This window comes from Magnusiomyces paraingens (assembly GCF_902498895.1).
Source record: "Magnusiomyces paraingens strain CBS 517.90 genome assembly, contig: contig1, whole genome shotgun sequence".
Lineage (NCBI taxonomy): Eukaryota > Fungi > Ascomycota > Dipodascomycetes > Dipodascales > Dipodascaceae > Magnusiomyces > Magnusiomyces paraingens.
This window is the reverse complement of record NW_022474067.1, coordinates 1,912,294-1,937,885: the sequence shown is the minus strand read 5'-3', so window position 1 is coordinate 1,937,885 and position 25,592 is coordinate 1,912,294. Positions and strand designations below refer to the sequence as shown.

The 25,592-nt window shown below is 37.7% G+C and overlaps 11 protein-coding genes across 11 annotated transcripts; 5 read left to right on the top strand and 6 right to left on the bottom strand.

The window, feature by feature from the left end:
- Window positions 1–357: 357 nt before the first annotated feature.
- On the top strand, window positions 358–1,509 carry SAPINGB_P000581 (uncharacterized protein; the record flags this gene model as incomplete). Its single annotated transcript, XM_031995304.1, has 1 exon — window positions 358–1,509. One exon carries the CDS (start codon window positions 358–360, stop codon window positions 1,507–1,509), a length of 1,152 nt encoding a protein of 383 aa, XP_031851195.1.
- A 127-nt stretch (window positions 1,510–1,636) lies between these two features.
- SAPINGB_P000580 (uncharacterized protein) lies at window positions 1,637–2,752 on the bottom strand (the record flags this gene model as incomplete). The annotated part of the gene is made up of 1 exon (XM_031995303.1): window positions 1,637–2,752. The coding sequence occupies one exon, from the start codon at window positions 2,750–2,752 to the stop codon at window positions 1,637–1,639; it is 1,116 nt and encodes a 371-aa protein (XP_031851194.1).
- A 587-nt stretch (window positions 2,753–3,339) lies between these two features.
- SAPINGB_P000579 (uncharacterized protein) lies at window positions 3,340–3,720 on the top strand (the record flags this gene model as incomplete). The annotated part of the gene is made up of 1 exon (XM_031995302.1): window positions 3,340–3,720. One exon carries the CDS (start codon window positions 3,340–3,342, stop codon window positions 3,718–3,720), a length of 381 nt encoding a protein of 126 aa, XP_031851193.1.
- Window positions 3,721–4,727: 1,007 nt separating this feature from the next.
- SAPINGB_P000578 (uncharacterized protein) lies at window positions 4,728–7,337 on the top strand (the record flags this gene model as incomplete). The annotated part of the gene is made up of 1 exon (XM_031995301.1): window positions 4,728–7,337. One exon carries the CDS (start codon window positions 4,728–4,730, stop codon window positions 7,335–7,337), a length of 2,610 nt encoding a protein of 869 aa, XP_031851192.1.
- Window positions 7,338–7,798: 461 nt separating this feature from the next.
- Window positions 7,799–12,382, bottom strand: SAPINGB_P000577 (uncharacterized protein; the record flags this gene model as incomplete). Its single annotated transcript, XM_031995300.1, has 1 exon — window positions 7,799–12,382. The coding sequence occupies one exon, from the start codon at window positions 12,380–12,382 to the stop codon at window positions 7,799–7,801; it is 4,584 nt and encodes a 1,527-aa protein (XP_031851191.1).
- Window positions 12,383–12,614: 232 nt separating this feature from the next.
- Window positions 12,615–13,408, top strand: SAPINGB_P000576 (uncharacterized protein; the record flags this gene model as incomplete). The annotated part of the gene is made up of 2 exons (XM_031995299.1): window positions 12,615–12,620; window positions 12,698–13,408. The coding sequence occupies 2 exons, from the start codon at window positions 12,615–12,617 to the stop codon at window positions 13,406–13,408; spliced, it is 717 nt and encodes a 238-aa protein (XP_031851190.1).
- Window positions 13,409–13,627: 219 nt separating this feature from the next.
- On the bottom strand, window positions 13,628–14,040 carry SAPINGB_P000575 (uncharacterized protein; the record flags this gene model as incomplete). Its single annotated transcript, XM_031995298.1, has 2 exons — window positions 13,628–13,878; window positions 13,959–14,040. The coding sequence occupies 2 exons, from the start codon at window positions 14,038–14,040 to the stop codon at window positions 13,628–13,630; spliced, it is 333 nt and encodes a 110-aa protein (XP_031851189.1).
- A 607-nt stretch (window positions 14,041–14,647) lies between these two features.
- SAPINGB_P000574 (uncharacterized protein) lies at window positions 14,648–15,760 on the bottom strand (the record flags this gene model as incomplete). Its single annotated transcript, XM_031995297.1, has 1 exon — window positions 14,648–15,760. The coding sequence occupies one exon, from the start codon at window positions 15,758–15,760 to the stop codon at window positions 14,648–14,650; it is 1,113 nt and encodes a 370-aa protein (XP_031851188.1).
- Window positions 15,761–17,000: 1,240 nt separating this feature from the next.
- On the top strand, window positions 17,001–18,338 carry SAPINGB_P000573 (uncharacterized protein; the record flags this gene model as incomplete). Its single annotated transcript, XM_031995296.1, has 1 exon — window positions 17,001–18,338. The coding sequence occupies one exon, from the start codon at window positions 17,001–17,003 to the stop codon at window positions 18,336–18,338; it is 1,338 nt and encodes a 445-aa protein (XP_031851187.1).
- Window positions 18,339–19,525: 1,187 nt separating this feature from the next.
- On the bottom strand, window positions 19,526–20,699 carry SAPINGB_P000572 (uncharacterized protein; the record flags this gene model as incomplete). The annotated part of the gene is made up of 3 exons (XM_031995295.1): window positions 19,526–20,243; window positions 20,377–20,446; window positions 20,579–20,699. The coding sequence occupies 3 exons, from the start codon at window positions 20,697–20,699 to the stop codon at window positions 19,526–19,528; spliced, it is 909 nt and encodes a 302-aa protein (XP_031851186.1).
- Window positions 20,700–21,991: 1,292 nt separating this feature from the next.
- On the bottom strand, window positions 21,992–25,390 carry SAPINGB_P000571 (uncharacterized protein; the record flags this gene model as incomplete). Its single annotated transcript, XM_031995294.1, has 2 exons — window positions 21,992–23,689; window positions 23,978–25,390. The coding sequence occupies 2 exons, from the start codon at window positions 25,388–25,390 to the stop codon at window positions 21,992–21,994; spliced, it is 3,111 nt and encodes a 1,036-aa protein (XP_031851185.1).
- Window positions 25,391–25,592: the final 202 nt, after the last annotated feature.

Below are 25,592 nucleotides of genomic sequence, written 5' to 3'. Positions count from 1 at the left end.
TTAATTTAATTTATTATTATTAATTTATAATAATTATTATTTTATTAAGATAATTTAGTTTTATTGTTTGCTTTTTGCTTAAAAGTTGGGTAAGTTAGGTGGCTGTTTGTTTGTTTGTTTGTCTAGCTGGCTGGCTGGCTGGCTGGCTGGCTGATAACAAAAAAAAGTTGCAAAAAGAATTTCAACACCCAAACAAACAACTTTTTTTTTTTTTTTTTTCTTCTTCTTCTTCTTCTTCTTCTTCTTCTTCTTTTATATATATATTTATAAAAATATTAAAACATTTAAAATAAAAATAACAACAACCTCCTTCTTTTACAAAAAAATAAAAATAAAAAAAACTCTGTCTTCTTAAAAATGAGCTCTCACGATATTGTCATGGCAGATGCTTCTTCTTCTTCTTCTACAGGTCTTTCTAATTCTGACATTGATATGGCTGAAGATGATCCAAAACAACAACAACAACAACAAACTACTACTACTACTACTACTACTACTACTTCTAATACTACATCTACTACAACCCCTGTGTCGGCTTACTTATCAAACCCAGCACGATATTACCTCAGTGATGCACTGGTGGATTCTCGTGCAATTGCAGACGTTGACGCGTGGATTGCTCAACTGCACCGATGCGAACCATTACCAGAAGCAACCATCCGAACCATGTGTGATCTTGCGCGTGAAGTGGTGGCCGAAGAATCAAATGTACGACCTGTAGCATGTCCCGTGACAGTGTGCGGCGACATCCATGGGCAATTCCATGACTTAGAAGAACTATTTCGCATTGGTGGCGCATGTCCAGATACAAATTACTTATTTATGGGAGATTATGTGGACCGTGGATACTACTCTGTAGAAACAGTATCACTACTAGTAGCCCTCAAAATTAGATACCCGGCCCGTATCACCATTCTAAGAGGGAACCATGAATCCCGACAAATTACACAGGTATATGGATTCTACGATGAGTGTTTGCGCAAATATGGAACTGCAAATGTATGGAAAATGTTTACAGACTTGTTTGATTACTTACCACTCACAGCCCTCATTGAGGGACAAGTCTTTTGTTTACATGGTGGATTATCTCCTGCCATTGATAAACTAGACGATATCCGGGCATTGGACCGGGTACAAGAAGTCCCCCATGAAGGTCCCATGTGTGATTTACTATGGTCTGACCCAGATGACCGATGTGGGTGGGGGATATCTCCGCGTGGAGCAGGATATACATTTGGTCAAGATATTAGTGCTAACTTTAATCATGTGAATGGACTTTCATTAGTGGCCAGAGCACACCAGTTGGTGATGGAGGGGTTCCAGTGGTCTCAAGAAAACCAAGTGATTACAATCTTTAGTGCTCCTAATTATTGTTATCGATGTGGTAACCAGGCAGCTATCATGGAGATTGATGATCGAATGGAGCTACGTCATTTGATTCAATTTGACCCGAGCCCGCGTGCAGGCGAACCATCCGTCACTAGGAGAACCCCAGATTATTTTCTTTAAAATTTTTTATTTTTTTATTTTTTTATTTTTTTATTTTTTTATTTTTTTATTTTTATTTTTATTTTTATTCTTTCTTTCTTTTTTTATTCTTTCTTTAATTCTACTTTCTATCTTTCCTATATTTTAATCAATCAAATGCAACGTACTTGAGAAGATGAGGAGGAAGCTCATTGTAGAGGTTCTTGGACTTAAGCCAGGATTCAGAAAACAACCGCTCAGCATAACGATCGGCACCATCACAAAGCAGTGTCACAATGGTAGATTCGGGTCCCAATTTCTTGGCCAAGTCATAGGCAGCCACCACGTTAAGACAAGAAGAAGCACCTAGGAATAAGCCTTCCTCATCAAGTAAACGATAAACCATACGAATGGTATCAGCATCAGGAATATGCAATGCACCATCAATGATTTCCAAGTCAGGCTTAAGGTTATCTGTGACTCTACCTTGACCAATGCCTTCTGTAATGGACCCATCACCAGTACGCTCAAGTTTCCCAGAGTTGATGTATGAATAAAGTACAGAACCTGGGGGGTCTGCTAGCCATGCCTGGACTTTACCATTGGAAATGTCCTTAAGGTATCGCGAGGTGCCTGCAAATGAACCACCAGTACCTGTTGCGCAAGTAAAAGCAGTCACGGTGCCATCAGTTTGAGCCCAAATCTCAGGGCCTGTTGTTTCAATATGAGCCTGACGATTTGCAATATTATCGAACTGGTTAGTCCAGACGGCATTATCAAGAGACTCAGCATGACGACGTGCTTGATGGTTATAGTTATTAGGGTCTGCGAGAGGAACTGCAGGGACTGGGTGGACTTCAGCACCGAGAAGTTTAAGATGGGAGATTTTAGCAGGTGATTGGGTATTGGGCATATAGATGACGCAATTGTAACCTCTGGCACGACACACATGGGCTAGACCAATACCTGTATTTCCTGCAGTTCCTTCAACAATAGTTCCTCCAGGTTTGATAAGACCTCTTTTCTCTGCATCTTGGATGATATAGAGAGCAGCACGATCTTTGACGGAACCTCCTGGGTTAAGGAATTCAGCTTTACCATAAATATTTGCACCTGTTTCCTTTGAGAGTGAGTTGAGACGTAGTAGTGGGGTATTTCCAACGGCACCGACAAAGCCGGTTTCTGAGACAAGTGGGACAAAGGGGATAGAAGAGCCTGCACGAGAGGACAGTGCTCGGGTAGTCCTTAGCAAGCCTTTTGATCTTTGGAATGATCTTGCAAGCATGTTGGTTGGTTGGTTGGGTGGGTTGGTGGAAAAAAAAAAAAGAGATGGAAAGGTGAGGGTTTTTTTTTATTTTTTTTTTAAATGGGGGAGGGCAAAAAAAAATAAAAAAAAAAAAAAAAAAAAAAAAGGTTTTGTCACGTAAAAAAAAAAAAAAAAGGGACAACAACAGTAGGAGGAGCGGCTTTCGGGTATATGTGATTGTGACTCTTTTTTTTTTTTTTTTTTTTTTTTTTTTTTTTTTGGATGGAGGAGGAGAGAAGAGTGTTACTGTCATAATAATTTGGGTTCCGGCGGTACTTGAACCGAGAAAGAAAGAAAGAAAGAAAGAAGGAAAGACCGGACGGGTTCCGTGGCCTCAACTTTATGTGAGTGAGTGTTTGTGTTTGTGTGGGTATGGACATATAAATATAAATAAAAAAAATAAAAAGACAGCCTCAAGTTGACCTTTTTGAGGAAACCTTAAAACTTTTTATTAATTTTTTAAAAAAAAAAAAAAAAAAAAAAAAAAAAAAAACGTCTTTTTATAATTATTGACACTACCACCAACCAACCAACCAACCAACCAACCAACCAACCAGCACATTCAAATGTTATTTGTTTCTACAGATTCTCTCGATGGCTTTTCTTTAAGTCTTTCCAGTAGCAATAGCAGCAGTCCATCTTCTTCTTCTTCTTCTAAACCAGGTACTTTAACTTTATACCTATCTCCAACAACATCTACTTCTTCTACTTTAGGTTCTCTCATCTATGCGTTACCAAATTCCCTTTCTACACCACTTTTTTCTGATGAATCTTCCATTGATCTAGCTACTAGAATTGCATCTACTTTGGCAACTAAATTTAAACGTCCTGTTATTGTAGGATCTAGTATACCTTCAAGAGCAGATCCTACAGGGTCACTAATATCGCGGGTTATTTTTTATGTCCAACAACAACAACAACAACAACAACAACAACAGCAACAATAGTAGTAGTGGTAGTATATAGTAGTAGAAGTATCAAAAGTAGGAGTTACTTTTAATACTTATTATTAAAAGTATTAGAAGTAAGTACAACAGCCGTAATTGCGTCTCCCCCTTTTATTAAAGAAAGAAAGAAAGAAAGAAAGAAAGAAAGAAAGAAAGAAAGAAAGAAAGAAAGAAAGAAAGAAAGAAAGAAAGAAAGAAAGAAAGAAAGAAAGAAAGAAAGAAAGAAAGAAAAAAAGCTGCATTTGCTGCGTGTCATCACCACCAACACCAACACCGACACCGACACCAACACCAACACCAACACCAACACCAACATCATCACCACCACTGGTCAGCTTCTTTTTTTTTTTTTTTTTTTTAAGAGAAAGTACCAAGTTACTGTTGCTGTTGTTATTGTTGTTATTGTTGCTGTTGCTTTAAACGCTATTTTAGTGTTTAAAGTAAAAAAGAAATAAGAAATAAGAAATAAAAAAAAGAAGAAGTTTGTTTGTTTGTTTTGTTATTAAAAAAAAATAATTTTAATACAAAGGAAAATAATTATTTCAATCTATATATATTGTATAAATGTAAATGTAAAAATATTATTATAATTATAATTAAAATATATTATTTAATTGTATTTAATTAAAAATAATTAAAAATAATTTAATTTATTTTTATTTATTTTGAAAAAAAAAAAAAAAAACACGAAAATAATTTTTTTTTTTTTTTTTTTTTTCAATTCTTCTTTTTTTTTTTTTTTTTTTTTTTTTTTTTTTTTTTTTTTTTTTTTTTTTTTTTTTTTTTTTTTTTTTTAACAAATTATTCATTAATTTAATCATTTAATCGTTTAATCATTCATTCATTTATTCATTCATTTATTTAATTATATCAAATGCTGCTCTTGTTTCTCTTTTAAATTCTCACCAAAAGTTTAAAATTTCTTTGCTTCATCACTACGCACCAATAATAATAACAAATAAACAAAATAAACAAAATAAAATAAAAAACAAACTTTCAATACTCACATGGAACGTCCATCTGCCCCGCTGCTAAACCCGCAACTCCTTTCAACACATAATATTAACATTAACAGTAACAGTATCAATAAAATTAACATTAACAGTAATAGTAACAATTCAATTCAATCAATTCAATCAATTCAATCAATTCAATCAATTCAATCACTTCCAGATCATCTCTTACAAACTCTTGCTACGTTTCTTCATCCAAATGATACAAAAGCTCTTGCCCAGTCTTGTTCGACTCTTCGCAAAGCTCTTCGTTACTCCCATTGGCATCGCGTTCTTATAGTCCCAAACTCTCATAAATCTCATAAAAAATCTAACAGATCTAACAGATCTAACAAATCTCATAACAACTTAAATAATAACAACTCTTATACAGACTCTCCACTACCAAAAGCCCCACTAAAAGCACTCTTAAAACCTTACAAATACTCTTGGTTCCCAGCTCATAAAGTCTCAATAATCTCCATAGCCCCAGCAATCGTCGACACTGAACATCGTAGAGCTCAACTGGCCACTTGGAGATTCGACCGTAGATACTATGGACGTCTTAGAGCCATTCTACTCGACCTTACTCCAGGACTTCACAACTATGATGGTCTACGCGAGTCTCGTTTCTACTCATCTCTCCAGCCGTACCTTCAAATCTCAATCAGACACTATACCTATTTATCATCATCATCATCGTCATCATCTTCTTCTTCTTATTCTTCTTCACCTTCGTCACTATCATCCCTATCATCCCTATCTAACCCGGTATTTCATATGCTCAGGAAAAATAGACCAAGACAAGAATTCTTTTATGACCTTAGAGAATCTGTCACAGCTTTAGACCTCTACTGTTTCCTCCCCAAATCTCGAGATCATGTTCAAACCCCTCCAGGCCTTGCTCTTCTTGCAAAACACCACGCTGACCTTCCGAGCCTCCGTACCCTCGTAATTCTAGTCGACTTTGCCCTTCCTGACCTTCCTGCATTTAATTCCTCTTCCTCCTCTTCATCATCCTCCCAACATCCTTCATCATCATCCTCATCTACAATCCTTTGCATAAATTCAGCTTTCCGCTCACTTGCTGATATCCCAGCAACTACCCTCCGTACTTGTGTCGTTAGATTCCGTTATGTCCCTCACGCATTTGTTTTACCACCAACATCCCCAGCTATCGAATGCCTCTCCGCTGCATCACACTTTATACCTAATTCATCCTCTTCATCCTCATCACCATCCCCCATGGCTGACAAATTTGCCATTCCTGTTGTCACAGACCTTGAATGCCACGCAGGCCCAGCCCCTGCTGCCCGTGGTCATTGTGTAGATCTCCCCACTCTTCTCGCAGTCTTTTCTTTCCCTCGAGCCCGTATTCTGACACATAACGAACTGGGCCTAGCCCCCTGTGTTTTCCATCGTGCCTTTGGTGGCCGTGCTGCTCTACCACGCCTTGTTCTTCTCGAACTTCGTATCGACTCTCTTGTCACCGCCGCAGTTGCAGCCACTGGTGATGACGATATGGCTGAGTTTTTCCGCAGATTTCGCCGTAGCTTGGCTCTTCACAGACCTAAACGGATCCTCGTGTGTCTTCACTTACAACAACACTTTCTCTACCGCCAGAAAATTGCTCCTTTTCTACGAATTGTTCGTAAAGATTACCTCGACCACCCAAAACCACTCCCAACAGATTCCCAGGGGAACTTGAATAGCCCATCACAAAATTATGACCAGCAACCTAAACTTTCTGCTAGAGTCATGGAGGCCCTTGTTGATTCCGTAGGCCAATCTCTTCAGACTTCTTCGCCTTCTGCTATTAACCCTGTTGTTGAGCTTTTGGGTTTATTAGCAGAACCTCAGCCTGTACGCATTTTTGATTTCCAGCACCACTTGAGTCTCTGTGTCAACGAAGCATACTTACTTCTTGCTCATGTTTTTTTCGAGGCTGTTCTTTACCATGCTTGTTTCCTTGATTCTTTAGAGTATCTCCAGATTTCTTCTGCCGGAAAATTTTTCCCAGTCTCCCATTGTCTCCAACGCTTAGTATCTAGTGTTTCTGGTCTTCGTCAGATTTTCATTGCAACAAAACTACCGCCCACATGGGCCCCCCATGCACACAAACGCAAAGCTCTTAAACGTGTACTTCGCGCTTTGCCAATTGCGTCTTATACTCACCATGTGATTTTTGATCCCCCCCGAATCGATCTTGATGCACAACCCCCGCCGCTACCTCAGCAGCAGCAACGACAGCAGCAACCTCTCAATTCACAATATACAAATGGTTCTTCTGTAAATAACCCAGAAACAAACAACAACAACAATACTTTAACATCATCGGGATACCCTGTCCGAACTCATGCAAGACTCCACTCTATTGTAGACCTTGTTCACAGAAAACCTTTCCACAACCAGCTTGATGCCATGTATCTTGCTGACAATGATAATGATAATGACGACAATTACAATGATGACAATCACAATGATGACAATGACAATGACAACGACAATTACAATTACAATGATAATGATAACAACAACCCGAACTACAACCAACCGGCATTACTACATGACCCTGCCTTTTGCGAGGATGCAATTCGGCAGATTGATTTTGCTGGCTGGCTTTGATTGATATTTTTTTCTCTCTCTCTTTTTTTTTTTTTCAATTTTATTTTTTTTTATTTTTATTTTATTTTTTGTAGATTGACCTTTTTAGATTTTTTTTTGCATTTCTTCCATTTTTTTTTTTTTTTTCAAAAAGTCCCACTTGCCCCACGTTTAGCCTTATAGACATAAATATATAGACATTAATTAATAATATTATTACTAATGATGATAATAATAAAAATTGGTTTTGTTTATCCAATAGAAATTTGCACTTAAATTTTTTTTTAACTTCAATTAAATCTGCAAAAATCTTTGAATCTGCCACTTTTAAAAAAATAATTAAATTAAGTTAAGTAAAATTAAATTAAATTAAATTAAATTAAATTAAATTAAATTAAATTAAATTAAATTAAACCCTAACCCACACTCATCTCATCTCATCTCATCTCATCTCATCTCATCTCATCTCATCTCATCTCATATCAACTTATAAAGGGCCGAGTGGGCCGACGCCGCCGGGGCTTACGTACCCACGTCTCGGTCCATTCCCTGGTATCGGGTCCTCTGTCAACACCAATACCAATTTCATCTTCTTTTTGTTCTTGTTCATCTTCTTGTTCATCTTCTTGTTCATCTTCTTGTTCATCTTCTTGTTCATCTTCTTGTTCATCTTCTTGTTCATCTTCTTGTTCATCTTCTTGTTCATCTTCTTGTTCATCTTCTTGTTCATCTTCTTGTTCATCTTCTTGTTCATCTTCTTGTTCATCTTCTTGTTCATCTTCTTGTTCATCTTCTTGTTCATCTTCTTGTTCATCTTCTTGTTCATCTTCTTGTTCATCTTCTTGTTCATCTTTTTGTTCATCTTTTTGTTCATCTTTTTGTTCATCTTTTTGTTCATCTTTTTGTTCATCTTTTTGTTCATCTTTTTGTTCATCTTCTTGTTCTTGTTCTTGTTCTTGCTCTTCTCCTACAACAACAACATCCTCCATCACGGTATCTGACTCGGCACCTTCATCACCACCCTGCTCCTCTCCCAAATCACCCGATCTGCCATTGCCACCTTCATCCCTGCCTTCTTCATCCTCAGCTTCGTGACCGTGACCGTGACCGTGACCGTGACCGTGACCGTCATCGGTACCAGCACCAGCACCAGCACCGACTCTGACCCCTCCCTTACCAACATCCTCACCCTCTTCTTTTTCTTCGTTTTCTTCTTCTTCTTCTTCTCCCTCAGTCCCAACTTCCTCCGGGTCTTCCTCCGGGTCTTCCTCATAATCTCCATCACTCTCATTATTCCCCTCTTCATACTCATCCTCAACATCCTCTCCAAACGTTACCCCACCATTATAAGGCACCCACACAAGCCGCCCAGGATCTACCCGTAATGGGCCTGCGTCTCGACACGCCCGGACCCCAGACATTTGTCCGCGCCCATGGACCTGCTCCCACTCTGTAATTGTAGCCTCTACAATATCCCTCACAACTCTCAAGGCAAACTGCCGTCGACTCTGCAGTTCCTGCTGCCGGACTCCATGCCGAAACTGCTTCCGCTGATTCTGCTGATGTAGATGCTGATGCTGATGTCTTCGCAATCCTAAACCTGACCGAGTCGCCCGACTACCATAACCACCTCTCCCTCTTCGAAACTTCCTTCGCCCATCAATTCCTTCCTCAGACTCTGAAACACCCACAAAACACTCTCCAGTGTCCCGGTCTCGGTCTCGGTCACGATCACGGTCTTCGTCTTCATATCCCCTCCTGTTGTCCTCCATAGAACCCAACCCTTCTCCACTCACTACACCTTCCTCAACCTTCTCGTCCTCGAAGCTCCAATTGCTAACCTCATTGTCCTGATCATCGTCCTCCTCCTCTTCCTTCTCATCATCTTCTTCTCCTTCCTCTCCCTCCTCAGTATCCGCCCACACTAAAAACCCAAGCCGCTCAAGCGCATATACAACATCCCCAGCTGCCATCCCTGTGCTCAGAGACAACCGTGTAATAGATACCCCAGTATCACCAGCCGTCATGGCCTCCTGCAGCGAATAACACACAGCCGCCGACCAATACCGCCGGTACGCCGCGCGCCCGCTTGCAGACAACGGCTTCTCCGGCGTTCCTGGAACACCCTCTACCCGCGACAGCAGGTACGAAAACTCAATCAAAAATGATCCCAACCCACACTGCTGAGCCAATGGGAATGTCAGAATGCAAGACAAGTTATAATGCGGTCCCCTCCGTCTTTGTTTTTCCTTGGAAAAATACGCACCAAACTTGGGAGCAGAATTGTCTTCATCATCTCTCACAACAAGCACGTAGAACAAAAACTGGCCAACCACGCATCGCGACTTGGACCCAAGGAAAAGTTTTGCAAGCAAACACAAATCCATACAATATACCGGCTCCTGCGCACCGTCCACCTCGTACACTGAAACCTGTCCACGTCGGTATACCTCGCATCCAGGCGGAGGTTTCGCGCACTTGAGTGCATGGCGGCGCGCCTGCGCACCCTCTGGCATGTACTTGAAGCAATACGGACACACATGGATGTCGTGGGCTGCTGCTGCTGCTGCTGCACCTGTACCTGCTGCACCTGTACCTGCTGCACCTGCATCAGCTGCTTCTGCGGCGGCGGCTGTAGACCACATCTCTGGGCCACGAGGGTACGTCATTGGGTGCCACGGCGCCAGCGCGTAGTCCCCGAATCTTACCATTCCTCCCGTAGTCAGCGTTGACAGTGGTAATGGTCTATTTGTGCGTTCTTGGTCAATTGTTACAGCAGCCCGTGCCCGCGCAGCCTCAAAGTCTCGTAAATCGCTTGGCATTGGCGCTGTCCGTGATGTGTCTGCAGCCCGAAGAGATAGTAGCCCTCGAAACGGGACCCGGTTGTAGCCGTAATGTGTAGGGAAAGGTGGTGGTGACGGCGGAAGTTGTAATGCTGAAGTGATTCGTGAGTCTTTATGAACAGGCTCTGGCGATGGCGGTTCCCTTTTTAAATCAGGTCCAGACAGTGTAGTTTGGGTGAGTAATTTATCTGGCTCTTGTTGTTGCAAAGTGGTAGCAGAAACAGACTCTTGCTCTTCAGGCTCTTCATGCTCCACAGGATCCACAGGATCCACAGGATCCACAGACTTCACAGAATCCACAGAATCCACAGAATCCACAGACTTCACAGAATCCACAGGATCCGCAGGCTCCTCAAGATCTGCAGGATCCGCAGTGTGCTCTGAAGTATCGTCTTCATACAGAAACGGTGTTGATGCAGATGAAAACCTGGTGCGGTCCACAGGTTGTGAAATTAAAGGCTTTTCTGGTGTCTGCATCCAATGTTCCCACGGAAGTTCGCCAATGGCCATCAACTCGCGGGCTGTTTGTGACACAACATGTAAGTTCTCCAAATAATCATTTTGTAATGGGTCATGTACATGACTCATCTGTTCCTGTTTGAGATGTAGATTTGGCTCCTGGATCAGTTCTTGTTTATGCTCAACTTCAGATTCCTGCTTGACCTCTAGTCCTTGATCTGACTCTTGATATTTCGTAGATTCGGACACAGAAGCTGGAGTAACAGATATAGCACAAACCCTAACAGTCATTTGGGGTTCCAACTGTGTTTGAGCTATTGGTTCCACATGTATGCCAGTATGCAACGGCTCTTCCGAGTCCTCTTTCTTGATCTTGACTTCAGAGTGTTTCTCCATTTTAAAAGTCCAACTGGATTCAACATCTTCTTTCTTAATCACAGTGGTATTCTTATTCCCCTCACTATTCTTCTTAGTCTTCTTCTTTATCTTCTCCCTATTCACAGGCACATTTTCTTCAGTCTTGATGCGCACCGTAGGCACGGCTTGTGTTGTGGGAGGCACCAACATAGACAATGGCTGTTGAACAACTGCAAGAGCATTCTGATCTACAGAATCCTCTTCTTCCTCTTCCTCTTGCTTGATTGGTATAGAATCAGATTCTTCCATTGCTTGGCTGGCTGCCTTATCAACCGCCCCAAACAATACAGACTCGAAATCGTTACTCTCTTCACCTTTATCACTAACACAACTCTCAAATTCCTTCTCATTATCAATTTCTTTAGTCACAGATTTACTCTTCATTAAAATATTCTTGGCTTTGGTATTTATATGTGCTGTTTTGTTGTTGATTGGCCGAATGCTTGGCTCTTCATCAAGGTTAATAACATGCACGTCCGGCGTGCTTCGTCTCACCCCAAACCCTGGATTACTTCCTATCACAATAAGTTGATCTGGTATTGGTACTGGGATCGATGTTTTCAAACTCACTGATGTTGCAACTTGGGCTGGCGACTGAACTGGGATCAAAGAAGGAGGGGTTGTCGTATAAACTTGCTGAGTAGATTTGCCCTGACTGGTTGATTTAAAAGTCCGTTTTTCTGATCCTCCACTTTTCTCTTCACTATCCCGCACTCTTTTTCTACCATGCCAAGTCATTGCACCTACTTCTTCAGGTCTTTTCAACCGACCAAACCCAGCTGTCTCAGGTGTAGTTCCTCGGTGACTGGTATTTCTGTTTATCCCACCACGAGACCCATCCGTTAAATCTTCCCCCTGGAACCCATCAAACCCTTGCCGCCTCGATAGATTACTAAAACGACGACTGCGATGAGAACCAGAAGGTGTCTGTAAAGATGACGAAGCTGCAAATAAAGATGACTGAGATTGTAGAGACTGGGGCTGGGACTGTAGAGACTGTAAGGACTGGGGTTGAGGGTCTTTACTAAGATTTAATCGTCGTACCAGAAATTCTCCACTCTTCTGGTTGACTACTGGGCCTCTCGGTGGCACTGTACCGGTGGTTGCAAATTCTCCAAAGTTAGAAGAAGTGTTGTTATGTTTGCTGGAAGAAGCCGCTATTGTTTCACCCACAAAATGACATTCTCGAGACTTATTGTTGCTGTTGTTGTTGTTGTTGTTGTCCGCAGAACTGCTACTGTTGCTGCTATAGCCCAACTGGCCATGGTTATCATAAAGATTGGCATTCCTCTGCGATCCCCGAAACCTATTTGAAAGAGGAAGTTGTTTTTTTTTGTGCTTGGACATTTGTTAGTTTCTTTGATTTTTGGTTTTTGGTTTTTGGTTTTTGGCTATATTTTTATGTGTGATGTCAGGTTGAAACTTTTTTTTTATTTATTTTTTTTTTTTAGAAAGAGGGAGGTGTAAAAAAAAAAAAAAAAAAAAAAAAACCGCCATTTCTATTAACCTTTAATTTTCAAACATCCAACTTTACAATAATAATAAACTCTACTAATACTAATACTATTACTATTTTACCATGGGAGTAAGTCTGAATTTTTTTTTTTTTTTTTTTTTTTTTACAAATGATTCAAGTATTGGTCTAACTATAATCCATATTAGAACGATGGTGGCTCGATTCCAACACGACGTGAACTTGTCAAGCCAGGCGACAAGGGGCCTTCCACAGCAGATCTATTTCAGTCCAAAACACTAAACCATGAGTACTTATGGACAGTATGTGCTTTAAGTGATGCACCACTTGGGCCAGATGGAGTAATGTGTGATTCTAAAGGTCGATTATACAGTAAGAAGGCTGTTTTAGAGTATCTTCTTGATCAAAAGAATCATAGTGACGACCAACTTAATAATGTTGACAATAAAAATAAAAATAACAACAACAACAGCCGCTCTACAATCACGTCTCTTAAAGACGTAGTCGAACTACACATGGGGAAAAGTACAAATCCCAACGACTGGATATGCCCAGCTACCCAGAAACGCGTTGTGGCCGAGGCCAGTGGAACCCGGTTCGTGGCAATTATTCCATGCGGGCACGTGTTTGCAGAAAGTGCAGTACAAGAATTAGGGCTTGAAAAGTGTCTTGTATGCGATGGGCCAGTGGATAAGCAAGTTGGGCTAGTTGTTCTCAACGATGGTTCCGAAGAAAATGCAGCGCGGGTTGCACTGCTCGAAGCTCGTGGGCTTGCACATAATCTTAAGCCATTGAAGAAGGAAAAGAAGAAAAAAAAGACGATGAAAAAAATAAAAAAGAACAACGAGCAGATGGAAGCTGTCAAGGATAGTGGAAGAGTTCACAAGAGTAAGAAATAATACCCAAGGGTAGTAGTAGGTAGAATAGAGGAGGGGGAGTTATATTATGTACAAAATGATGATATTTATAAAACAGACCAAATGAAAATGAATATGAATATGAATATGAATATGAATATGAATATGAATATGAATATGAAAATGAAAAAAAAAATTGAAATAAGAAATGAAAGAAAGGGGAGAGGAAGAAGAAGAGGGAAAAAAATAGAATAAACCAGTTTAATTCTTATTCTGTTCCTGCTCAGCAAGACTAGCCAAAGCCTCACGAGCAATGTCAGCCTCGACCTGAGACGGCAGAGCATTTGCGTGAAGACCAGGTGGAGGCTGTGTGGCGACTGCAAGAGCAGCAGCATCTGCAATCTGGCCATTTTCGATTTGTTCTTGTTCCTCAGCAAGTTCAGCCAGACGTTTCTGGAGAGCGCTATCACGGTTGGCCCAAAGGGTTCGGCCAAGACCAATAGTTAACCAGCCTAAATTTAGAGAAAGAGAGTGGGTTAGTTATTAAGTTGATTGATGGATAAGAATGGAAAGTATATATATATATATATACCTGAGAAACCAATGATGCCGATAACTGTGAGACGGTGAATAACGTCAGTTGCTTGGACGTACCAGGGTCTTCCGTAAGCCATTGTAAATGAGGGTATTTAAAAAAAAAGTTATGTAGTGGTTGTAGTGGTTGTAGTGGTTGTAGTGGTTGTAGTGGTTAGTTGTGGTGATGGTGATGATGATGGTTGGTTGTGTGTGGGATTATTAATTTTTGGTGGTGGTGGTGGTGGTGAAGGAAAAAAAAAAAAAAAAAAAAAAAATAAAGAAGTGGAAAGTTTTTTTTTATTATTTGTGGTGGCCAAACAAAAAAAATTTTTTTTTAAGCGGCGGTCGGGAATTTGCCAAAAAAAAACGGCCTTTGAGAAAGTCAATTTCAAAATATTAATTTTGAAATGTATATTTCAAATAATATGGATTAAAAACATATGTTTCAAATTATAAGTATTGAAATGTAAACATTACAACATATACATATACGGCTAAACCATAATCTTATGTAATAATCTTGTATCTATAATATATATATTAACTAATTGTTGTAAAGATAATCTCTGACCAAATAAGTTGGACTCATTTCAAACAAAATAACCTACATTTTAAAGATCTTCATCAATAAACTACTCGATTCATAAAAAAATATATATTAACTATTATTTACTATCATTAATATATTAGTATAAACTACTACCTCTAAATCATCTCAACACTTAACCCTTCACTTGTCGTACCATGAACACTCAAACTCTCCACATCTACATTCGAGTCCCCACGCGTTGTTGTATTGGAAAACCTCACAACAAGATACCGCACATGAACACCGCCTCGAGCAAATCTTAACCGCAAGTGTCGATGAAGACCACAGGGACCATCTGAATTCCCAGGAATTGCAGCTAAAGCAAGTGGTCTCAGTTCGCCTGACGACGCCAGCGTGTCAGGGAGTGATGTTGGGATCACGTATGAGTAGGGAGAGCAATTAAGAGAATTTGAATGACCACATAAGTTTGAATCATCATCTTCTTCAGTATAAGATAATTTTTTAGGAGCAACATCAAGTTCTTGGGCAAAAGTTGTTGGGTTGCATTTGTATTTAGGAGTACACAAGTGATAATGTACAGGGATTATGTGGTTGTGTAAAGATTCCGGGGTTTGTTGTTGTTGTTGTTGTTGTTGTTGTTGTTGTTGTTGTTGTTGTTGTTGTTGTTGTTGTTGTAGTAATTCACTTGCGAAAAGCTCACGAGTAGCTACAGCGTCGTATTCGCATTCACCGGCAAATAATGGGGCCACGGGGGAATTTGCGATATATTCATCTGCACGTTTAATGAGATCTGGTGAATAGAAAACAGCACCAAAAATGGCCACAGATTGGACTGGAGAGGTATAATTATTTTGAGGAGGGGCCACGAGGTTAATTTCAGTAACCATGGGCATGGGTGAAAAGAATGGAAATGGAGAAGATCCAGGGAAAGGTGCTACAGTGGAGGTACCTGCTAGGGAAAGTACGACACTGCAGTGATTTCGTCGAGCACAATAGACGTTATCATAACGAGAAAGTAGGTTATGTACTGCGTAAGCCTCACCATGGTCACCTCCATTATAAGCAACGACTTTTAAAGGTAGCAGAGATTCGATGGATGCTGGAGTTGATAAAGAAGAAGATAAAGATGTAGAAGATGTAGAAAAGGTAGAAGAAGAAGAAGAAAAGGATGACTGGTTGATAAAGGAAGAGGATCTTGAGACGGATGAAAAAAAAGATGAAGTGTGAGAAATGTGTGCTGTTTTAGAAGAAGGTATATAAATGGTCATTTTGCCTACAAGTGAATCATTTAGTTAGATAAGAAAAGGGAAGAAAAAATGAGGGAAAAAATGAAAGATATTTATTTTTATTTAAATATATATATATATATATTTCCATTTATAGTCCTCTTTTTTTATTTCTTTTTTTTTTTTTTGTTTTTATCATATGATAGCGCGGTATTTTTCATTATTGGTATTTTGATTGATTTAAAAAGAACAATAATAATTAGGTCTTGTCCTCCTCGATTTAACACAATTGATAAGCGCTTTTGCGTAATTTCGGAAAAATTAGGAGAAATAGAGAGAGAGAGAGAGAGAGAGAGAGGCTTTATATATATATTATTTATTTATCCGAAAAGTTAACTTACCAGATAATTAACTATGAAGTAACTATAATTATAGTTACCTGTTGTTATATAAATGTAATTAAGTAATATTAACAACTTTAAAGTAACTAAATTAATTAACTTAATAACTATATGAACTTTTTTTTTCTTCTTTTTCTTTTTCATTTTCATTTTTTTTCAAATATCTCCAAAAATCACTTCTTTTATATCTTTTTTAAAAAAAAAAAAATGGCCTAACCGGTAAGGTTGAATGAAATCTTTAAAATGATACCAAAAAACCAAAAAAAAAAAAAAAAAAAAAAAAAACTTTAAGGTCATATATAAATAAATAATTGAATCATCTCATCTCGTCTCGTATTTTAAAAAAAAATAAAATAAAATAATTTAATTTAATGCTTTATTGTTTTTTATATTTAACCCTGTTTAAAACCCGCGTCCCGTAAGCCCCGAGTACCGTCATCCGGGTAACTTATTAATAAATTAAAAATAAAATTGATTTTTTTTCTTTCTTTCTTTGTTTACATTTCTTACATAATCTTTTTCTAATCACGTGATCATTAATATATATATTTTTATTTATTTATTTTTTTTTTATTTATTTATTTATTTATTTATTTTTTTTTTTTTTTTTTGCCACACACACACACACACACACACACACACACTGCCACCACTAAAAAATTTCTTCTTTTTTTAATTTTTAATTTTTTTTTTTTTCCCTTCCCAACAACTTTTTTTTTTATTTTTTTTTATAATTTTTATAATTTTTTTTTCTTTCCTTATTGCCTCCTTCATTCATTCTTTCATTCTTTTTTTTTTTTTTTTTCTTTTAAAATTTATTAATATAAAAAAAATATAATTTAACAAAAAAAGAAGAACTTTTTTTTTACACATCCATAACAATGGCTGAACCAATCAAAAATAAACGCTTGAACGACCTCACGGGCGCTCCAACCCCTCAAAACACACCAGCTACTGCTGCTTCTTCTTTCATCTCAAGAGCAGCAGATGCTAAACCTTCTGTTTCTACCATTGCTGAAGAAGATGGTGCAAGTGGTGCTGCTGCTGCTGTGGCTGCTGCTGCCGCTGCTAACCCTGCTGCTAACCTCTCTCTTCTTAATATGATTCAAGGTCGTCTCTCTGGACTTATTAACGCCCCCTCTGGTTACCTCGAGACTCTTCCATCTGCTGTTAAGGCCCGTGTAAATGGTCTGCGTGCAGTTCAATCAGAACATGATAAGCTTGAGGCCAAATTCCAGGAAGAACTTTTGGAACTTGAAAAGAAATACTTTGCTCTTTACTCTCCTCTCTATGCTAAGCGTGCTCAAATCATCTCTGGTACTCTTGAACCTACCACAGAAGAAATTGCCCAAGGTAAAAAGATTGCTGAAGAGCTTCAAGAAGAGTGGGATGAACAAGAAGGTACTTCTAAGCCTCGTCTTGAAGAAATTTCTGAAGAAGATGATGAAAAGAAGGATGATGAAGAAGATGATGAAGAAGATGAAGACGAAGATGAAGAAGATAAAGATGAAAAGGCTGTTGGTATTCCAAATTTCTGGCTTACTGCCCTTCGTACTCTCCCAGAAATTACTGAACTTATTACTGACCGTGATGCTGAGGCCCTTGGTTTCCTTAAGGATATTCGCATGAAGTACCTTGACCAGCCTGGGTTTGCTCTTGAGTTTGACTTTGAAGAAAACCCCTTCTTTTCAAACAAGACTCTTTCTAAAACATACTTTTACCAAGACGAGCCTGGTTATGGTGGAGACTACATTTACGATCATGCCACTGGTGACGATATTGCATGGAAGTCTTCTGAACAAAACCTGACAGTTAAGATTGAGAAGCGCAAGCAACGTAACAAGCACACCAAGGCCACCCGTACCATTGAGAAGAGTATTCCTGTTGAGTCTTTCTTCCACTTCTTTAGCCCCCCCACCCCACCTTCTATTGATGACGAAGATGAAGTCGACCGTGATGAGGATGAAGATGAGGAAATCGAGGCCAAGCTTGAGCTCGATTACCATATTGGTGAGGTCATTAAGGAGAAACTGATACCCCGCGCCATTGACTGGTTTACGGGTGAGGCTCTTCGGTACGAGGAGTATGATGATGAGGATGAGTATGGTGGTGAGTTTGATGATGATGAAGATGAAGATGAAGATGATGACGAGGATGATGATGATGATGATGTTCCCCGTGGTGGAGCAAAGAAGGATGAGGAATGCAAGCAATCTTAAGGAAGGAATGAAGGAAAGAAAGAAAGAAAGAAAGAAAGAAAGAAAGAAAGAAAGAAAGAAAGAAAGAAAGAAAGAATTGAATAATATTAATTGATTGAAAAAAAATGAAAAAAAATGAAATGAAATGAAATGAAAGGATTATAATGGACCTATTATTGGATAGGTTTTGTTTGCTTAACCTTTTTTTTGTTTTCAATTTTTAAAAGAAAAAAAAAATTTTTTTTTTAATATTTATATATATAAATAATCAATAATCATAATAATATATTTTTTTTTATTTTTTAAAATAATATTTATATTAATTTATTATTTAATTTATATATATATACAAAGTCTTTTATTTCTTTATTTATTTATTTATTTATTTATTTATTTATTTATTTATTTATTTATTTATCTAATTTTTTTTTTTGGGGGGGGTCTTAAATAATGTCGTTATTTAAAATCTTTGATTGAAAAAGGTTGGATCTCACCACGTGGAGTAAAAGGAAAAAGAGAAAAATTTTTAAAAAAAAAAAAAAAAAAGTGAAAATGAAAATGAAAAAGAAAAAGAAAAATGAAAATGAAAATGACAATTTGACATTTTGACAAAATATTTTTTTATATAACTAATTTATTATAAATTATAAATTATAAAAAAAAAAAAACAAATAATATTAATAATTAAATATAAAAATTAAAAAAAACTCCGACACGGGGAATCGAACCCCGATTTCCACGGTGAGAGCGTGAGGTGATAACCATTACACTATATCGGACTTTAAGACAATACTTAAAATTAAAAATATTTTAGTGTATATAAACAAGTCGTGCTTTAATTTATTATTTTATGAAAAAGCTGGCGAATTTTTCTTTTTTTTTTTTTTTATAAAAAAATAAAATAAAAATCAAACAATAAAACTACATCTCTTTATTTATTTTTATTTATTTTTATTTATTTTTATTTATTTTTATTTATTTTTATTTATTTTTATTTATTTTTATTTATTTTTATTTATTTTTATTTATTTTTATTTATTTTTATTTATTTTTATTTATTTTTATTTATTTTTATTTATTTTTATTTATTTTTATTTATTTTTATTTATTTTTATTTATTTTTATTTATTTTTATTTATTTTTATTTATTTATTTATTTATTTTTTGTTCCAATGGCTATCTCGGCGCTTCATTTTTTTTTCTCCTCATCACCACAGAAAGTCCCACCACCCGTGCCATGACTCGCTGTCCACATATAGATTCTTCATCGAATGGACCATACTAGATTGCAACAGAGTCGAGTCCATACGGAAAAGAGCCATGACAAGACCCCAACATACGGCTGCAAACAAAGACCATGCAGCATTACTAATGGCACGAGCACGAGGTGAAAGTCTGCGTACTTGAGTTGCGAAATCAATCAATCCTACAGCACCTTTGACATGTTTATGACTTGAGTGAGACGATGTAGATGTAGATGAAGTTGAAGTTGAAGATGATGATGATGAAACAGAAGAATGTCTAGACTTGGAAGGTTCTGGAGAAATCACTGAAAGTTGTTGTAAAATCTTATCAAGTAATAACTTGCAAAGACCAAGGAAAATGCGAGAGAAAACATAAAGAACCATTTGTTGGTTAATTGTAGCAAGTCCTGTATTTTTACCTGGGTACCCAAAAACTGCATAACCTGCAATTAAACCTGCCACAAAGGCTTCACCTGGATGTTTATGGGTGTTAATATCGTCCAGTGTAGATTGAAGTTTTGTAGAAAGAGAAGCAGATGGAGAGAAACGTGATGGTGTGGTAAGATATGGGCGAGCTAATTTTAAAAGATAAAGAGCAGATTTATAAACGAAAACAAATGAACCAAGAGCTCTAGCATGTTGCTTTGTATTTTTGACAATACCGTGCCAGCGATCTTTGATTCTGAAGGTAAAAAAAAAAAAAAAAAAAAAAAAAAAAAAAAAGGGTAAGTAATGGAATATAAAAGGTAATATAAAAATATAATATAAAATAAAATAAAATAAAAATAAAATAAAATAAAATAAAAGCAACTTACGGGCCTGATCTGAAGAGAAAGCTCATGACAAGGGCATGGCAGAACCGTAATTTTGCACCATAAACGATACCTTTTTTAATTTTTTTAAAAAAAAAGGAAAAAAAGAGAGAATATTAGGTCAATATAAAGGAATCACAAATAAAATAAAAGGTGGGTATTAATTGTTTAATTGTTTAATTGTTTAATTTATTTATTTATTTACCATTTCTTGTGCCTTTTAGAATGGCGAGTAGATCGTGGTAGTTTTCGTTTGTAAGAAACTCATTGAGTTTATTTAGGATTGCATTTGAAGAAGAAGAATAAGAAGTTGGATCTGCAGACATTTGGTGATAAATAGATGGTTTAGATTTTAATTATTTGGTGACTGGCCTATCAGAGATAAAAAAAAAAAAAAAAAAAAAAGGGTTTTTTCTTTGGTTGTAGTGGTGGTGGGGTTTAAAAGATGAAGATTATAGAAACTTTTAATAAACAATAACAATAATAATGAAAATGAAAATAAAACAATTTAGATAAATGAAAGAATCTGGCGGGGGGAAAAAAAGGTTTAAGAGAGAAAGGAGGGGGAAAAGGTATATAAAAGAAGAATTAAAAGTCTTTTATAGATATAAAATAAAAAATAAAAAAAAAAAAAAAAAAGGAATTTATGTCTGTATGTATTTTTTTTTTTTTTTTTAAAAAAGAGTAATAAGCAACAACAACAACAAAATTGACTTTAATCTTCTTTTGAATGGATATACTTGTATATATATATATATATATATATAAACTATTCAAGTGGGGGAAAATAAAAAATAAAAAAGAAGAAGAATAAGAAGAATAAAAATAAGAAATTTTTCAAAATAAAAAAAAAAAAAAAGAGCGGGGAGTTTTTTTTTATTTATTTATTTTAATTTTTTTTTTTCAATTCGGACTTAAATGCGGGAAATTTTTTTTTTTTTTTTATTTTACCAAACTGAATTCTTTTTTATATTTATTCTTTTTTATATTTATTTTATTTTATTTTATTAAAAAATCATATCTTTTTTTTTATTTTATTTATTTCTTCTTCTTTTTCTTCTTTTTTTTTATTTAATTCATTTCTTATATATATAAATCAATTAATTAATTCTATAAAAAATTTCTTCATTATTACCGAAACCGAGAGCCGGCCGGAGCACCCCGCCATACCAAAAAAAAAAAAAACTTATATATTTATTTATATGTGGACATAATAAATATATATAAATAATAAATTATTTTAAAAATAAAAAAATAAAAAAATAAAAAAATAAAAAAATAAAAAAATAAAAAAATAAAAAAATAAAAAAATAAAAAAATAAAAAAATAAAAAAATAAAAAAATAAAAAAATAAAAAAATAAAAACCTCGGCTCTTTTTTTCTTTTTATTCTTTTTTAAATTCTAAAATATAAACACTTATCTTTTATATATAAATATATATTTACAATATTCAAAATATAAATTAAAAAAAAAAAAATCTAAAAAAAAAAAAAAAAAAAAAAAAAAAAAAAAAAAAAAAAAAAAAAAAAAGAAAGAAAGAAAGAAAGAAAGAAAGAAAGAAAGAAAGAAAGAACCCTTTACCATCATCTCCACCCCCACTCCTCTCAAAAAACTCTCTCACTGAATCATAAACGATTCCAACGACCGATCAGGCATCAACTGGTCCAAATCTAAATCATCCAAATGTAAACTACTCATTTGTTCTAACGATGACACAATGTTTGCAGATATATTAGGTGTTCCTGTTGTAGGTTGTTGTTGTTGTTGACTTGTAGTAACACCACTAGCATTTATCACTGGTGAAGATGCTGCCACCACTACAGATGCTATTCCTGACGTAGTGCCCATCGAATTACCACCGGGGAAACTATTCAATATACTACTATTAAGCTCCATATCCGAAGAAGAAGTAGAAGAAGGTAACCGTTGGTCCTGTTGGTTTATTTGTGGCTGCTGTTGCTGATGCTGCTGATGCTGCTGATGCTGCTGATGCTGCTGTTGCTGCTGCTGCTGCTGAGGATGACCTGATTGATAAAGCTGATGATGATAATGATGTTGAGGATGGTGATGAAGAGTATGACCATGTAAAACATGCCCATGATTATGATTATGGTGATTATGATTATGATGATGTTGCTGTTGCTGTTGCTGTTGCTGTTGCTGTTGCTGTTGCTGTTGCTGTTGCTGTTGCTGTTGCTGTTGCTGTTGCTGTTGCTGTTGCTGTTGCTGTTGCTGTTGCTGTTGCTGATGATGATGAGAGTGAGGCCGTTGATCAACCAATAACGGAGTAGACCCAATTCCCAACACATCATTCATCCCCATCCCCATCTCCATACCCATCCCCATAAGCCCTCCTCCTGCTCCTGCTCCTGCTCCTGCTGCTCCTGCTCCAACCCCTCCCCCATTGGTTCCATTCACTCCATCATCTTTAACAGCCTCCAAATCCCGCTGTTGCTGCTGTAACTTTTGCAACTCCAGCTGATGGTGCAACTGCTGCTGTCGTAGCTTTTGTAGCTGCAATTGTAATACCTCCTTATACCTAATATTCCCGGTATTACTACTTCCACCCCCACCACCACCACCACTACTACAGCTGCTGCTACCACTACTCCCCCCACCACCATTCAATATAGGGCTATTCCCATTCATCTGGTTAACTTGTATCTGTTGCTGTGGTGGTGTTGGCATCGTCCCTCCTCCAGACCCAAACTGCGGGTGCATCAATGGAGTCGTCACATTAGATCGTGGCGTATTACTATTGCTAGACACATACGGCGAACTTGATGACGCTCCTGCATTCCCAAAATAGTCATTGATATTAAACTCCCTCTTATCAATCCCTCCCTTATCCGTAATAGAAGATCCACCACTTCCTGATGTTACTTGAGATGATAATATCGTAGCCCCTGATTGTTGCTGCTGTTGCTGCTGTATCAGAGACCCCGTAGAACTTGTCTGAGAAGGTCCACTCGTTGCCATCTCCAGTGGGCCGCCTGCAGACCCTCCTGTCATGCTATCCATGTTAAGGTCAAGTGGGCTCAGCCCATACTTGTCCATGGCCTCTTGTTTTTGTGATATAGAACTTTGTGCTGAAGCCAATACAGGCCCTGTAGTCGCAACAGATTGACCCCCTACCGTTGATGTGACCGGTGGAGAATTAGATGCAGCCACAATCGGAGACAAAAACTTGTCAATAATATTAATCACATTATCAAGTTGATCATTATTTAACTCATAATCTGTTCCATTTGTTGATGACTGATTCGAGGTGTTGAAACTTTGCTCTTCAAAAAATGTTTGCTGCTGTTGAACATTCTTTTGGGTATTAGTATTAGTATTAGTATTGTGATTATGGTGATTATTACTATGATTATTATTATTATTATTATTGTTGTTGTTGTTGTTGTTGTTATTATTATTATTATTATTAAAAAACAAGGTCCCCGAGTTTATTAAATTAGCTTCGTTACCCCCGCCATTAAACAAATTCAGATTCCCTGTCCGTGGCGATGGTGTTGTTGCTGATGTTGTATCATGATTAGAAGGACTATTGTTATTAATATTTGCACCATTACTCCAATGCTGCTTTTGCCGCGCAATTACAGCCGCTTGCGCTTGGAAAAAGGATTGTTTAGCATCCCGCTGGGAAACCATTTGAGGTGAAGCATGCTGAATGGGAGATGGATGTTGCTGAGCTGGTGAATCTGAATGAAGCGACGATGGAGAATTCGCCAACGATGATGACTGGTGATTCTGAGGAGACGACCCATGTAAAAAATTACCTGGAGAATGTGCAGAAACCTGAAGCGTGTGCTGGTTAAGATGGTGCTGATTTTGAAGCTGTGCACGAACCTGTGCTTGAGGTAACGAAATCTGTCGAGATACTGTTGGCCTCCTTATATTAGGCATTTGTGGTTGTACACGCATCGGCCGAACGTCGTCCAGAGTTAATAGATCTGGGTCTTTAAACAAATCCATAGAGAAATTTGTCGTGGGAACAGCGCCTCCTAATGGTGAAAATGCATGAAGTTCTGTTGATGGTGGCAGTGAAAGAGACTGGAGGTTTAAGTGCATATTAAGCTCTGGAAATGATGGCGAGGTGGGACTAACATGAGTTTCTTCTTGGCGTGGAATCTGGCCATTGTTGTTAACATTGTTAACATTGTTGACATGGTTAACATTGTTGACATGGTTAACATTACCAGCTGGAGGCTCTGCTGTTCTCACAGCTCCCATAACTGCTGTTGCTGTGGCCATTGCTTCTGCAACTGCTGCTAGAGCTGCAGTGGCTTCTTCTGTTGTTGGACTTGATTTGTCACCTCCCCAGCTGTTGCTACGTGAGGTGGGTGCATTGAGAGGCGGTAAAACTTGCTGAGCGAGTGGTGGGGTTGGTGACGCGCTGACCGGCGACGATTCCGAGTTTTTTATCGATTGAACAATCGAGTCCGACTGTCTACGCATAGGCACAGTTCCACGGTTATTAACCGGGTCCTCTTCCGAGTACCCATCAAGCTTAAGTGACATTGCGTGGAAATCAACATTGTGCTTCGACTGTTTTTCTGGGAAATGGCGTGCCTCCCAATACATGCGTGGAGTAATACCTGTGAATCGTCGAAAGATACGATGGAAATGCCACTGGGTTAAACCCACTGACTTGGCCAGATCCTTTAACGCTGGTAGCTCTTTAGGGCTGTTGTCCAGAATCCGGCATGATTGCCGAATCATGGCATGATGTGTTTCGTGTAGAGGTAACCGCGGCTTACACCGCTTGCATGGCCGGAACCCGGCCTCCTCAGCCTCGTCCACAGTGTCGTAGAAAATCACATTTTTGCGTCGAGCAAGTCGAGCAGTGCATATGGGCCGACAATAGATGCGTGTGGATTTGACGCAGTAAAGAAACGCGGTGGCGGCCCGTGGATCTTTATTCATCAGAGCTTGCCATCGCGACTCAAACGTCGGGAAAATGGTTTTTGCCGACGCCTCGTTGATGGGAATTTCCGGGGTGAGCGCGGGCATTAAAACAATAAATAGAGTGAATGAAAAAATATATTATCGCTTTAGATTACTATTACGATGTTTTTATTATGGTTATATTAGTAGTTGTAAAAGGTAAAGAGTTAAAAACTGAGAGGTTTGAGGGGGGGAGGAGTGGGAGAGGCAAGAAGGATTTGTTGGTGATGCTATGAATGGCAGAGGAGAAAGAAAAGACAGACAATCT